The sequence below is a fragment of the Neltuma alba genome, unplaced genomic scaffold (assembly GCF_004799145.2).
Source record: "Neltuma alba isolate B1F8T4 unplaced genomic scaffold, ASM479914v2 tig00005243_pilon, whole genome shotgun sequence".
Lineage (NCBI taxonomy): Eukaryota > Viridiplantae > Streptophyta > Magnoliopsida > Fabales > Fabaceae > Neltuma > Neltuma alba.
The window spans coordinates 21,709-34,560 of record NW_021634033.1 but is presented as its reverse complement, the minus strand read 5'-3'; the positions used below and the strand labels follow the sequence as shown (position 1 = coordinate 34,560).

The window sequence follows — 12,852 nt, the reverse complement described above, 5'->3', positions numbered from 1 at the left end:
TTTCTGTGTTACTAATGAGTTAGGATACACTGCCAATGCCAGAACAAATGATGACTTTGAGGAGTTTGATTTGTTTAGTAGCGGCGGAGGCATGGAGCTTGAAGGAGATGAACCTCTCAGTTTTGGAAAGAAAATTGGTAGTCTGGATGTAGATTCTAGTTATTTTGGAGGTTTTAAAGGCAAGCTTCCTTTTGGTGAACAACCTTCTAGAACACTTTTTGTTAGAAACATCAATAGCAATGTTGAAGATTCTGAGCTAAAGGCTCTTTTTGAGGTGCGTCTTTGTTCTTTCATATTACTAGATGTAATCTCAGGAAGCATTTCATACCACTTATTTTAAGTAAATGTTCTATTATGTTTTGTTCTGGCAGCAATATGGAGACATCCGCACCATTTATACGTCCTGCAAACATCGTGGCTTTGTGATGATTTCTTACTATGACCTAGGGCAGCACAAAATGCAATGCAAGCACTCCAGAATAGGTCGTTGAGATCTAGGAAACTTGACATTCATTATTCAATTCCAAAGGTATAATTCTTTGCCAGTGTGCAGCGTGCATGATTCCTCTTCCTTTATAATCATTTGGATAAATATAGGAGGTCGTATCAGTAATTGCATTTAGTATAATCGTATTGATTATTTGTGCTTTGGTTGTTCAGTTGTTTCTGTCTTCTATGTTTCATGCTTTTCTCATAAAAGCATCTTAACTTGCTGACACATTAGGGCAATGCTCCTGAGAAGGATATAAGCCATGGCACGCTAGTGCTATCTGGTCTTGATTCTTCTGTTTCAAATGACGAGCTTCAACATATTTTTGGATTTTATGGAGAAATAAAAGAAGTAAGATATTCATAATCAGATTTTCAGCCATTTTTTTATTGCTTTGTTTATTATGAACACAGTCTAAGCAGCTGGAAGCATTTGTTTTTGCTTGCAGATCTATGAATCTCCAGAAGTAAATTATAGAAAAATTATTGAATTTTATGATGTGCGAGCTGCAGAAGCCGCTCTCCGTGCATTAAACAGAAGTGACATTGCTGGTAAGCAGATCAAGCTTGAACCTGGCCATCCTCGGGGAACAACATGGTGACTTCTCCCTTTTCTTTTGTTTCCTTAGTAGCTTTAACTCTATTTTCTGCTTTTCAATACGCTGCTTCTAACTGTTAGCAGACTTCTGTCTTCTAAGCAGTTTATGAAGTGCAGAATTGTGATGAATCACCTTGATTTCTGTTTTTAAATGGAAATAAACACTTACCCTTTATTCTAGTAATTCTTTTTGTTTGTAAATAATCGTGGAAGCTATGCTTTTGTAGTCTGACGCAGGAGTCTCACAATGGCCAAGATGAACCTGATTTTGGTCAAAGTCTTTGTGACAACTTGTCACTAAGACAGAGAGGTATGCTTGTCTTGTCTCTGTTTGAAGCTGTTATCAATATTTTTCCTTAGGAAGCCACTGTTTTCCTGGTCTCACTAGACATCATTTACAGCAACAATGTCTTCTGGAGTAATTGCATCTGGCTGCTTAGACAATGGATCTAATCCAGGATTTCGCCCTGCAATGCAGCAACCTATCACTCCGTTAATTGATAATGCTTTCTCTCCTGTGAATTCTAGCATCCACAAATCAGTGAGAGGGCCAACTTCTGGAAAAGTGCCCAGTGTTTGCGAGTCCAGTAACTTCCTTGATGCAATGAAATTTGCCTCTCTTCCAAGATTCCACCCTCATTCCCTCCCTGATTATCATGAAAGTTTTGCTAATGGTAGTGCTTACAATTTTTCAAGCATTGTTGGCAATGTGGCTGGCAATATCGGGACTGCAGTGACAGACAACTCAGATAGCAGGCACAATAAGGGAATAGGTTCACCTGGGAATCTGATGGAATTTACTGGAGCAGGTACTTGGAAATGTGCAGTTGTTTTGTGTATGCACGAGCAGCTTCATGCGCAACTGTTTGTTGTTGCACCAGTTTTAAATTGGTTTCCTATCTATTGAAAATAGTGACAACGGGTTTGAAAATATCACAAGGGTTGATTTACTTTCTTAAGATGACATTCTGGCCACTTACAATAATGATGGACTTGAATCTTGACTATGGATGATGCTTTGAGTGCTCATGTTCTTCTTCTTAATTTATGTTTTTTTATTAAAAAACAGAAATAACTCTACTAATATCAGAAATTAAATGACTTTTTAATGCTCAGAAACACTTCTGTCTGTTTGTCTATGATTGCGGATGATGAAGTAAATATGGCCCTCCAAATTAACATTTCTATCAAGTTTTGAATGGTTATCGAGATACAAAAATATTGGCTGTGGGTGTGGGTATAGATTTGCATTTAAATCTCGGTTTGAAATCTTTCTTCTGTTTTGGATCTACAGGAAATGGGAACCATCAACGTCATGGACTTTATCATGTGTGGAACAACTCCAATTTGCATCAGGAACCTTCACCAAATCCCATGCTTTGGCAGAAAACACCATCATTTGTTAATGGTGCTTGTGCTTCTGGCCTTCCACAAATGCCTGGCTTTCCGAGAACACAGCCTCACATGCTGAGAGCATCACATATGGACCATCATGTTGGGTCAGCTCCTGTTAATGCCTCACCCTGGGACAGGCAGCACTCTTATTTGGGAGTGTCTCCTGAAACTTCTGGTTTTCGTATGGGTTCTCTAGGAAGTGCTGGTGTACCTGGTAGCTGGCAATTGCATCCCCCAGATTTTTCTTCTCACAACATGTTCCCTCATATTGGTGGGAATGGTGCAGAATTGACGCCAACTGCTGGGCAAAACTCTCCTAATCAGTTGTCACATCTTTTCCCTGGGAGACATCCCATGAATTCTATGTCCAAACTTGATTCCAGTGAACGAATGAGGAGTCTGTATCCCCTCCGGAAAAGTGAAGCTAACGCTAATAATGCTGATAAAAAGCAATATGAACTTGACCTAGGCTGCATAATGCGTGGGGAAGACAGTCGAACAACTCTCATGATAAAAATATTCCCAACAAGTATGTCATTTGTCTTCCTGACTTCTTTTTATTGCTGCTTGCAATGCTATCTTTTCTTCTTCAAATCACAGCATAGCATGGTGCTTCAGGCTTAAAGCTACAAAATTTTTGCCCAACAATCACATGCGCACAGCATATACTGTTTGCATTGGCTGACTAGTGAAGCATTGAAACATTTGACGCTAACTTGGTGATTTCTTTTCTTCCTCTATTTTTTGTTTGTTTGACAGGTATACTTCAAAGATGCTTCTAGCTGCTATAGATGAGCAATGTCGGGGAACTTATGATTTTCTATATTTGCCAATTGACTTTAAGGCAAGCATTTATTTGTGGTCTGTTGCTTCTTTCCTCTTGAGACATCCTTGACATATTTCTTATTCGATCGTACAAATAATTGCAGAACAAATGTAATGTTGGCTACGCATTTATTAATATGATTGATCCTGCTCAGATTATTCCATTCCACCAGGTAAATCTTAGCTAACATTAATTTGAGTTATTTAATGGTGCTGGGTGAATTCTGAGTTGATGAAGCTAATATAAGAGAACCATCATATGCAGGCATTTAATGGGAAAAAATGGGAGAAATTTAATAGTGAAAAGGTAGCCTCACTTGCATATGCCCGAATTCAGGGCAAAGCTGCACTTATTGCTCACTTCCAGAATTCAAGCCTGATGAATGAAGACAAGCGTTGCCGTCCTATTCTGTTCCACACGGATGGCCCAAATGCTGGTGATCCGGTATGGCATAAGATCAGTTTGTTGTTTAGTTATTGTTTCCCATTTTTAAGAATAAACTAGATTAACTAAAAGCTTCCTACTGATTCTCTACTTCTCAGACATGGTTAATCATTTAATGACATGCTTATGCTGTTAGTAGTGATATGTAGTTCATATCTCTTAAGTTCCTCATTCAATTCCATCGTCTTTTGGTCTTAGAAATTAGCTGAAATATAAGGTTAAGATCTTAGATGCTAATCTGAGGCAGTAGTAACGTTAGGGGACACATTATATGCAATTGATTGGTGCTTATACTAATCCCACAGTTTAATGGTGATCATAGCAGCTAGAAGCAGTTTTCTGTAGGGATACTCTTTATATGCTGCTAACAACTTATTTTAGTCATAATGGATCTGGCTCGAGCTGGTTTTGACTTTTGATGGCGATGTGGTGCTTCTTGAACTAGTAGTGTGCATTTAATAGATCGAGTTTTCAATGTGGAGGCTTCCCAAATCCCAATGTCAGTTGGTTCTGAGGAATGAATTTTGTCATAACATAAAGATCTTAAATTTAAATTTCTGCTAACTAAACGCATCTAATATCTGGTTTCTTAAATATTTTGCGCTGGGACAAATTTGACTTTATTTTGTCTCTGCAGGAACCCTTCCCCATGGGTACTAGTATTAGAATGAGGCCCGGAAAATCTCGCGGCAGTAGCAATAATGAGGAGAATCGCAGCCAGGGGAGTCCTTCAACTTTGGCAGGTGGAGAGGGACCTACTACTAATGGAATAGATTCTTCATTGAGCTCTTCAAAGAATTCTGACTGACTTTGCCTCAGGCACTAGGCATTCAATCTTGCGCCATGAAATTCAGCTTGAATCTGTATATTGCCTTTTTCTTTTTGTTGGAGGGAGAGTTAGACCAGGAAGTAAAGGGGGGCTCACAAATTTTGCCTATAGAGAAGAAGCCTTGCACAAGTTTTCAGAGGCTGAGGTACATATCCAGAATGAAGTGACTGATCGTAGTACTTTTTCTTTTTCTTGAAGTTTTGCATGGAATTCTGCATCCATCTTATGGGGTTTAGAGAATGAATGGCTTAATTGAAGCTCAAAATTTTGGCTAGCTGTGAAGGGACACTGTCACAATTCGCAGTAGTTCTTTTGATACCATAGTCGCCATAGGGTTTCAAGGGGACTTTGCTGATTTTGTTTTGGTTATTTTGTCTCTCTGTTCTCATGTAAATTTGTTGTTATACCCTCAGGCATTGGTCTATGGGACGATTCCTGAGGGAGGTTTAAATTGCTATATTTAATTCGATGGTGCTATATACTTTTTCTCATATAGTTATTTCTCTTAAAAATCTCCTTGATTGTCTATGTCTATATCATCTTGCATTATCAACTCTGTTGATGCTAAAAGCCAGTGGAATTATGGACAATCCCATTCAGAAATGTTCGTTTATAAAATCTTCATGGATGTCTCGAGCAAAGCATTTCGTGGATGTTCTGGAAGCGTTAAGACGGCTTAAACATTAAAAATGAAGAGTGCGATTCTATGTTGATACAGCTTGGTCAAAGGAAAAAAAACGTTGACTTTTGATAGTTGATGTAGCATTAACGTTTACTCTTGAGCCGAAAGTCACATATTACGAGGAAGCCAATTGTAAGTTTTAACGTAATACAGTCACAGACGTGGCCAAAAGCCCAGAATGAAAAGAAAAATGTGACATTTACCGGCTTCTGGTACACTACTTGCTTGGAATCTTATGAGGCTAAAACTAGGATTGCATCAATTGGCACAAAGGTATTGCTTATCGATATATAAAATATACGAGTCAAATAAGCATGTAATGGTAATTAAGCAGGTAACTTGTCAAGTAAAATAGGAATTCGTAATGCAATGAAACTGTATCACTTTACGAAAAATAGAACGGTGATTTTAAGGAGTATATGTTTTATTTTCTTTGTTATGCTCAATCTTTCCCTCGTTAATTTGTACGGCCATCGCTTTTTCTATATCGCCTTTGAGACTGCTTATCCAAAAAGTATTATCACCTTGGATCTTTAGGTAATTCTAACTTCTGAAGTGGCAAAAAAAAAAAAATAGTTCTGTTATTAAAAAAAAGTTCTGCTATGGGGGGGGGGGGGAGTTCTAACTTCTAAACACAATGATTATTCGATTGCAAGCTCTTTTGTCGTAAATTTTAAGGTAGTACCAGAAAGCACCCAGAATTAAAAGGGCACAAAGTACTATGAAAAGAGACAGTTTCCATGCGGTACCCACAAGTTTTAAGATTCCACGGTGTACATATATCTGTATGAATGTATATACATTGAATTTCATTTTTTTCTTCTGGCAAAAAAGAAGATTTTCATTTTATTATTTTTTATTATTTCTATCTCATATTTATTGCATAATTTATTGTAAAATACTACTCTCCACGTGGACGGACTTCAATCCCACCAATTTTTAAACAATGCTTTTGATTTTGCATAAATACTTTCTTTTTTAATAGAGATATTAAGATGCGTAGATACATCTTTCTTGAAGCGTGATTTGGTAACGCATTCATAATGTTTAAATGCTAGATAATCTCTTGGAGAAAGAATAAAATAATAAACACTTTGCTATTTTATCTTTTTTTTAATTGACATTTCTTTTACCCCGCGCAAATTTATTATGCACAACGCTACAAATTCTTTAATATTTTTATTTTGGAGTTACAACATTTTTATTAAATAAAACATGAGTTGAATTTATTTATGAATGATTTATTATTATAATTTGATTGATTGATTTTTTTTTTTGGTAAGGAATTTGATTGATTGATTTAAATCATACTTTAACATCATCTAGAATTCTAGTTGGCAAAAGAAAATATCATCTAGAATTTATTTTTTTTAATTAAGAACACACCTGTCTGGATTAGAACTTCGTGCTGGGATAATTTTTATCGTAAGAGTCTTCGTTCCTTGTTCGGTGCAGCGTATAGAGCCAAGGGAAGCCTTCGATTCCATCAGCTTGTCTCAGAGAACGGGAGCAAATTTCTCAAGTTCTTGAATTCCATATAAGCGAGGATCCTCCGATTAGTAGGAGTTGATGATTAAGCAGTATCAGTAGCAGGCATCGAGAACAAATGGAACAAAACGGTGCGCACGACGCCAATGGCGGCAGCAATAGCAGGGAAGAACAGGAGGAGGCTTTGGTTGCTTTGATTGAGCATCGTACCCGTGAAGTTAAAAATCTCCGTCAACGCATCGCCTATTACACATCTCAGGTTGCTGGTTCATCCTTTTCTTCATCTCTTTCTCTAACCGTCTAATCTTTATGGACGTAAAAAAGGCATATTTTGATTAATATTAGTCTTATTGTCCGTTCATATGCTGCCACTGAGGTGTCTGAAATGACGATGTTGTGGTCAGTTTCGATTCTTTACAGTTATCCAAACTCAAATGCCTCTAGAACTTGAAGATTTAGGTCTCTCTTCCTGAAGCTTTTAAGTTCCCACCTTCAATGCAGGTCATTTAACTCCGTGATTGCCTCTGGCGTTGTCAAGTTGGGTCGTTGTAATTGTGATATTCTGATGACTTCTTGTTAAATTTTTCTTTGGCATTAAGTATCAATTTATTTTCACACTTAAAATCCTGACGCGCACTGCCTTCATTCATGGCAATATATGTTTTTAGTGCTCAACGTCTGAGCGTCGCATTTTTTCCATCAATCGTTGAAGACTGTAATTAGATGGCTTTCAAATTGTGGTCTATGGTAGGACCTATTATTCAAAACTTAATAAATTTCCTCACAGGATTTGCTTATAATTTTTGTGGGTGCTTCAGTGAGTAGTAATACAGGATTTTCTCTGAAATTGATATATGCTGTGATTTTAATTGTTTTGTCATGTCATACCAACTTTTACAATCCTTTTTACATCTTCACAACACGAAAAATTAGCTGATTTCATGTTTGGGAAAGATGCGCAGCTTGAGGAAGCAGAGAAGAGGTTGAAAGATTCTGAATCCAAATTGGCTCGCCTTCGAGGCCAACCTAATGTGGTATCAGGAAAAAGTTCCTTGGATGAAGGAACTAAATCTGTGAAGATGGAGCGCAGGTCAAACAGTCCCATTCATAGAAATGAAGGTTCATCCAAAAGCCCACATCAGTCTAAACCAGAGCTTCTTGTTCCTGCTGTTCCTCCAAAAATTTCACAGCCTAAATTGTTGCCAGGGTCTTCTGCAAAAGCCTCAATAAGTTCCAATTCTCAAGCCAGTCCACCAGTCATTACTCATTCAGCAAGTGGCTCCAGAGTAAAAACTAACGAGTCTCAACGACTTTATACTAAACAGGAAGATATTAAGATCAAGGAAAAAGGGACAAAAAGGAAGTTTGGTAAGACCTTGATCACTAGTGTAACCTGCATTAATACTTTGTATATTTATTGTTAGCATATATTTGAGGTCATATACTTGTATCTGAATTTAATGGTTGTTGTTGCCCAGTTTTTCATATTTTTTATTCCAAAATTATTTGTTGTTGTCATAAAGTTTCATCAGAATCGCATTTTTTTTTGCAGAACAGAAAGAACACAAGGAGTTGATTCCTTCAATCCGTACTAATTCTTCACCATGTTTAATACACTGTCAAACAAGCACCCATATCTCAAGTCAACACAAGAGGAAATTGCGGAGTCTTGCTTTGTGTCCAGTGAATGATCAGCTTTTCGTGACTAGGTATTTCTAAGAAAATATGTTTCAGTAGTTTTTTTCAAGGACATCGATTATTTTAGTTTCTGTTTTTTTTCCCTAGTATTAACTTGTACTTCCCCCTTTTCTAAAGAAAACTACAAGTTAACAAAAACATTCCAAGCTGAAAGATTGCTTGCTAGTTAGTGTAGGTCAACTTAAACTTTGATTTTGCCTAGATTGAAGTGTAGGTCAAAAGGATGGATAGTTTTGAAGTTCATCTGTAAACTCAGTTTATCGTTTCGTGCCTTGTGATCTTTAAACTTATATTTGTGGTTTTTAAACTTGTGGCATCAAACACCCCCCAGGGCGCCTGCTGTTTCTCCCCACTCTCTTATGTATGATAAATTTGTTCTTCTGGTTCTGATTTGCTCCTTTTTTGTAATTCTTGCAGTTCCTTGGATGGAGTGGTCAACTTGTGGCAAGTTCAAGCAAGGGGGTATGCCTTGATTTTTTTAATTAATCCTTTTTTGCATACCCTACTTGTTGGTGACTGATGGTAACGGGATGTTCAACTGGGCCAAAAATAAGAAACTGATTAGGGAATCTGCAACTTACTGGTCTTTGAGCATCTTGCTTGTTTAGTTGCATTGAGTCTAATGTATTGTAGGCAATTATTTTTGTTTTCTATTATATATCATATATGATCATGACCAATATAAGTTTTTGTCATCCATCAAGCAATTAAGTTTCTTTGATATTCTGGACAAATACTTTCTGGAGTAAATCCTTGATAACTTCTTTTTGGTTTATGCTGGGTGGCTGATTTGGTGTGATCCGCTTGGTGGTTGCCTGAATAGATTTCAAATGAGAAATATCTGGGGATTTTGTACTTTGGCAGTATAAACATGTGATTTGACTACTTAGGCCTCGATGACTTTCCTTTATATTTCTTATTTAAGCAAATTGATCACGTCCTAAGAATTCACTTGTATTTTTGGATAGTGCTTGAAGATGCCTATTACGCATATTTGATTTTGTTCCTTGATATGTCATGGGTTTATTTAATCCTCTTTTTTGTGGTCGTTAATAGCTTTCCACCTATGTATTCTTTCTTGAGGCTCTTCGGGAGTTTTATTCTTGTCTATTGTCACAATGATTGTTTTAAACATATTTGACCACTAATAATTTTGGGAAAGTGGGGTTTCCTCAATCTTATCACTGTGTTTCACTCAAGCCTAAGCCTGCACGGCTCCTTTACATCAGTAACTGTCTTACCCTCATTGTATATGAAGCTTTGAAGCATAAAAAATTTTAGCACTTTGAAATATTTCTCAAACTCCCAACGATTTGTTTATCTTGCATATTTCTTTCTCTCCATCTTAAACTGTAAATCTGGCTATATGATTTTGCAGTCTCCCATCCACATATTTTCCTTCAATGTATTTTAATTGTTTTTTGGTAAAAGAAATTTATAATTTTGAACTTCAAAACATATCAATTATCTCTCACTCATGTTATTTTCTTATGTTTTCTTTGTCTCCATCGTTAACTGTAGTTCAGGAGCCTCTTTGCTTAGTTCAACTAACTGTGCATCCTCAAAGCAGAGGAGATGGCCAGAAGATATAGCTTGGCACCCTGAGGGAAATAGCTTATTTTCAGTTTACAGTGCTGATGGTGGAGACTCACAAATTTCAATTTTGGATCTGAATAAAAAACAAGGGGTAGGGCTCATCACTACAGGCATACTGTCATAAAAGTTGCAATTTAGATTGGGTCTCTTTTATAATTGATTGACACATATTACTTATTTATGTTTATCATTTACAGAACCGTGTAAATTACTTAGAGGAAAGGCCTCATGTTAAGGGTATCATCAATAACATTGTTTTCATGCCTTGGGAAAACAACTGTTTTGTGACTGGGGGAAGTGACCATGCTGTTATGCTTTGGAGTGAGAAGGATGGTGAGAATAAATGGAAACCAAAAGCATTGCACAGAAATCTCCATTCTTCTGCTGTTATGGGGGTTGCTGGTTTGCAGCAGAAGCAGGTTGTGTTGTCTGTTGGTGCGGATAAGAGAATTTATGGATATGATGCTCATGTAGGAAGAGCAGATTACAGACATCAGGTTGATAGTAAATGCATGAGTGTACTGCCGAATCCATGTGATTTTAATTTATTCATGGTACAAACTGGGTAAGATATTGTTCTTTCCGTTGTCTTTAGAGTTTGGTTTATAGTTGAATTTATCCTATAAGATTGTGGTTTCCTTCCCCCCACCCCCAGTACTCTACTAGGTTTCACTGAGAATCTAAAATACAGCTCAGTTGCAATTTTTTTGGTCTATCTTGTTGATATTTTTAAAACGAAGTGGCCTTTTAATTAATCAAGACGTTTTTGTTTTCCTTGTTTCTGCTTCATGAAAAAAGATGAGAATGTAACTCAGTTAAAACTCACTGCGTTCCTCACATATTTCATCAGGTTTTAATATTAACTGGTCTCATAAATTTATGTGGAACAAAAAGCTAAATACTGTTCCTCTTCTGTTATTTTTAGGTTTCATGATGATTCGTGGCCTTTTTTGATTGGTATTTTCTTGTTTGGACCAATATAACAGTTTGGAGACTGGGCAGACCATATTCATGTTGACCTTATATCCAGGGATCCCAACTGAGATCCTTTTTGCTTTTAATATTCCTGGATCCTCTTCTCTGCTTGGAAAATTGAAGGATATTGTTAATTGTTTCAGGACTCCAGAGAGGCAGCTTCGATTATATGATATCAGATTGAGGCAGACAGAACTTCATGCTTTTGGCTGGAAGCAAGAAAGCAGTGAATCTCAGTCAGCTCTGATAAATCAGGCTTGGTCTCCTGACGGGCTGTATATAACATCTGGTTCAGCAGATCCCATGATTCACGTATTTGATATTAGATATAATGCTCACAGGCCTCCTCAGTCCATAAGAGCTCATCAGAAAAGAGTCTTCAAAGCTGTGTGGCTTCAGTCTATTCCACTTCTCATTTCCATATCATCTGATCTCAACATTGGTTTACACAAGATTATGTAGAACATCAAGTCAAATGACTAGTCATGCCTAGGAAGCTACGCTATTTTGTTGGGGCTGGTTGCTGAATTAGATGTGCTTCCAGGGAAATATAGCTTTTATTCTGTTTCCCATCATAGAGCATTTAATTTTTGGGCTTGGACTAGATAACGGAAGATTTGATGGGAAAATGATTTCAAGAAATTGAGAAAGAATACATAATTTTGGTTGCGAAGTGGATAGTCATCTTTCATTTAGTTGATGGTGAATCAACTATTTAAATCTGGTTTCCCTGGCTGCTCAGCTTCTGGTGGATAGTTTTATTAATATTTGATAAGAATGATTTACGTATGTCACTTTGGCTCATGAAAAAATTCATAGTCCTGGAACCCTGATGCTGAGTCTCATAGAAGGTTAGAAGTTGATTATAGTTGACTGTTATTAGCTATTCACCGAAGTGTGATGCTCTGTAAATACCGACTAGCCGAACTAGTACTACGTCGCTAATCACTGTCAGATCTTTAACATGCACATCCGAATGTCTTAAACCCTCAACCTGAATTTTGGGGCAGGGCCATGATTAATCATTACCAGATCCTTAAAATACACGTTGCTACCTACAAGTATGGGCAGCCTTGAAATTGCAGAATAATCATGCCCTGCACCCGCATCCACAAGTTGAAGTTCATCCACCCATTGTCATATTCTCAACCCACATTATAATAACCTGGATCCACAATTTGGTTCTCTTTCCACTCCTATGGTCAATATGGGCCGCCTCAATCCCAAAACACAGTCGCACATTCTTAATCTCCCAGATTATGCATATCATTCTGCAGATGCTGGGGAATGAATGGGAAAGAATTGCTTTGATAAAAGAGTCGCTCCTCTCGTTCTTTCAAATATTAAAGCCACTTTCTAGGATGATCTCCACAGAGGGAAAAGTAGGATTCACGTCACTAGGATGCTGATGAATAAACAGTCCAAGCATCTTCATATTCTGATCCAGCAGATCCATCACATGTTTCCATCAGAATCTTGATCTGGCAAGTTGGGGATATTACAGTGCGGCCTTTTGTACGTATGCATGTGCCACCTATATCTACTGTTCAGTGACAGAGGTGGGGTATCCTGTGTTTGGACATTATGCAAAAACAGTTTTCTTTCAAGTGGTAGGAAGCATTGAAAATGAAGGATTGGAATTGAGATTGTAATTGAAAAAAATATTCAAATAGTATTTAGCATGATTAATTACTTATTATATGGGATTAGACAAACCTATAAAGGTGGGATTGGGGAATACTACTTCTCCTTATGGTGTTCTCCAATCCCACATATATGGGTTTGGCTAATCCATATTACAAGCAATCTCTTATACTAAACACTCTTTTAAT

General features: G+C 37.2%; 2 protein-coding genes across 4 annotated transcripts; both read left to right on the top strand.

The window, feature by feature from the left end:
* Window positions 1–6: 6 nt before the first annotated feature.
* Window positions 7–5,115, top strand: LOC114747201 (protein MEI2-like 4; the record flags this gene model as incomplete). The annotated part of the gene is given in 13 exon segments (XM_028935492.1): window positions 7–274; window positions 372–441; window positions 444–529; window positions 725–841; window positions 939–1,087; window positions 1,315–1,397; window positions 1,489–1,896; window positions 2,382–2,990; window positions 2,993–3,011; window positions 3,242–3,326; window positions 3,412–3,480; window positions 3,573–3,752; window positions 4,390–5,115. Coding segments are annotated over 13 exon segments (2,229 nt in total). The 3' UTR covers window positions 4,561–5,115.
* A 1,621-nt stretch (window positions 5,116–6,736) lies between these two features.
* Window positions 6,737–11,747, top strand: LOC114747197 (U5 small nuclear ribonucleoprotein 40 kDa protein-like). Of its 3 annotated transcripts, XM_028935488.1 has the most exons (8): window positions 6,946–7,010; window positions 7,253–7,305; window positions 7,714–8,119; window positions 8,304–8,460; window positions 8,867–8,911; window positions 9,971–10,136; window positions 10,243–10,610; window positions 11,164–11,532. In XM_028935488.1, the coding sequence occupies exons 3-8, from the start codon at window positions 7,831–7,833 to the stop codon at window positions 11,480–11,482; spliced, it is 1,344 nt and encodes a 447-aa protein (XP_028791321.1). In that variant the 5' UTR covers window positions 6,946–7,010; window positions 7,253–7,305; window positions 7,714–7,830; the 3' UTR covers window positions 11,483–11,532. The 3 variants fall into 3 exon arrangements, with proteins under 3 accessions (XP_028791319.1, XP_028791320.1, XP_028791321.1); XM_028935486.1 differs by lacking the exon at window positions 7,253–7,305 and having other exon boundaries at window positions 6,737–7,010; window positions 11,164–11,747; XM_028935487.1 differs by lacking the exon at window positions 7,253–7,305 and having other exon boundaries at window positions 6,928–7,010; window positions 7,706–8,119.
* The last annotated feature ends 1,105 nt before the right edge of the window (window positions 11,748–12,852 follow it).

Bases quoted from the DNA above. Each gene is read 5' to 3' on its own strand.
- LOC114747197 (XM_028935486.1), top strand. From the start codon at position 6,870: ATGGAACAAAACGGTGCGCACGACGCCAATGGCGGCAGCAATAGCAGG. The intron at 8,912-9,970 runs GTATGCCTTGAT...CGTTAACTGTAG, and splicing joins TGGCAAGTTCAAGCAAGGGG to TTCAGGAGCCTCTTTGCTTA. The intron at 10,137-10,242 runs GTAGGGCTCATC...TATCATTTACAG, and splicing joins ATCTGAATAAAAAACAAGGG to AACCGTGTAAATTACTTAGA.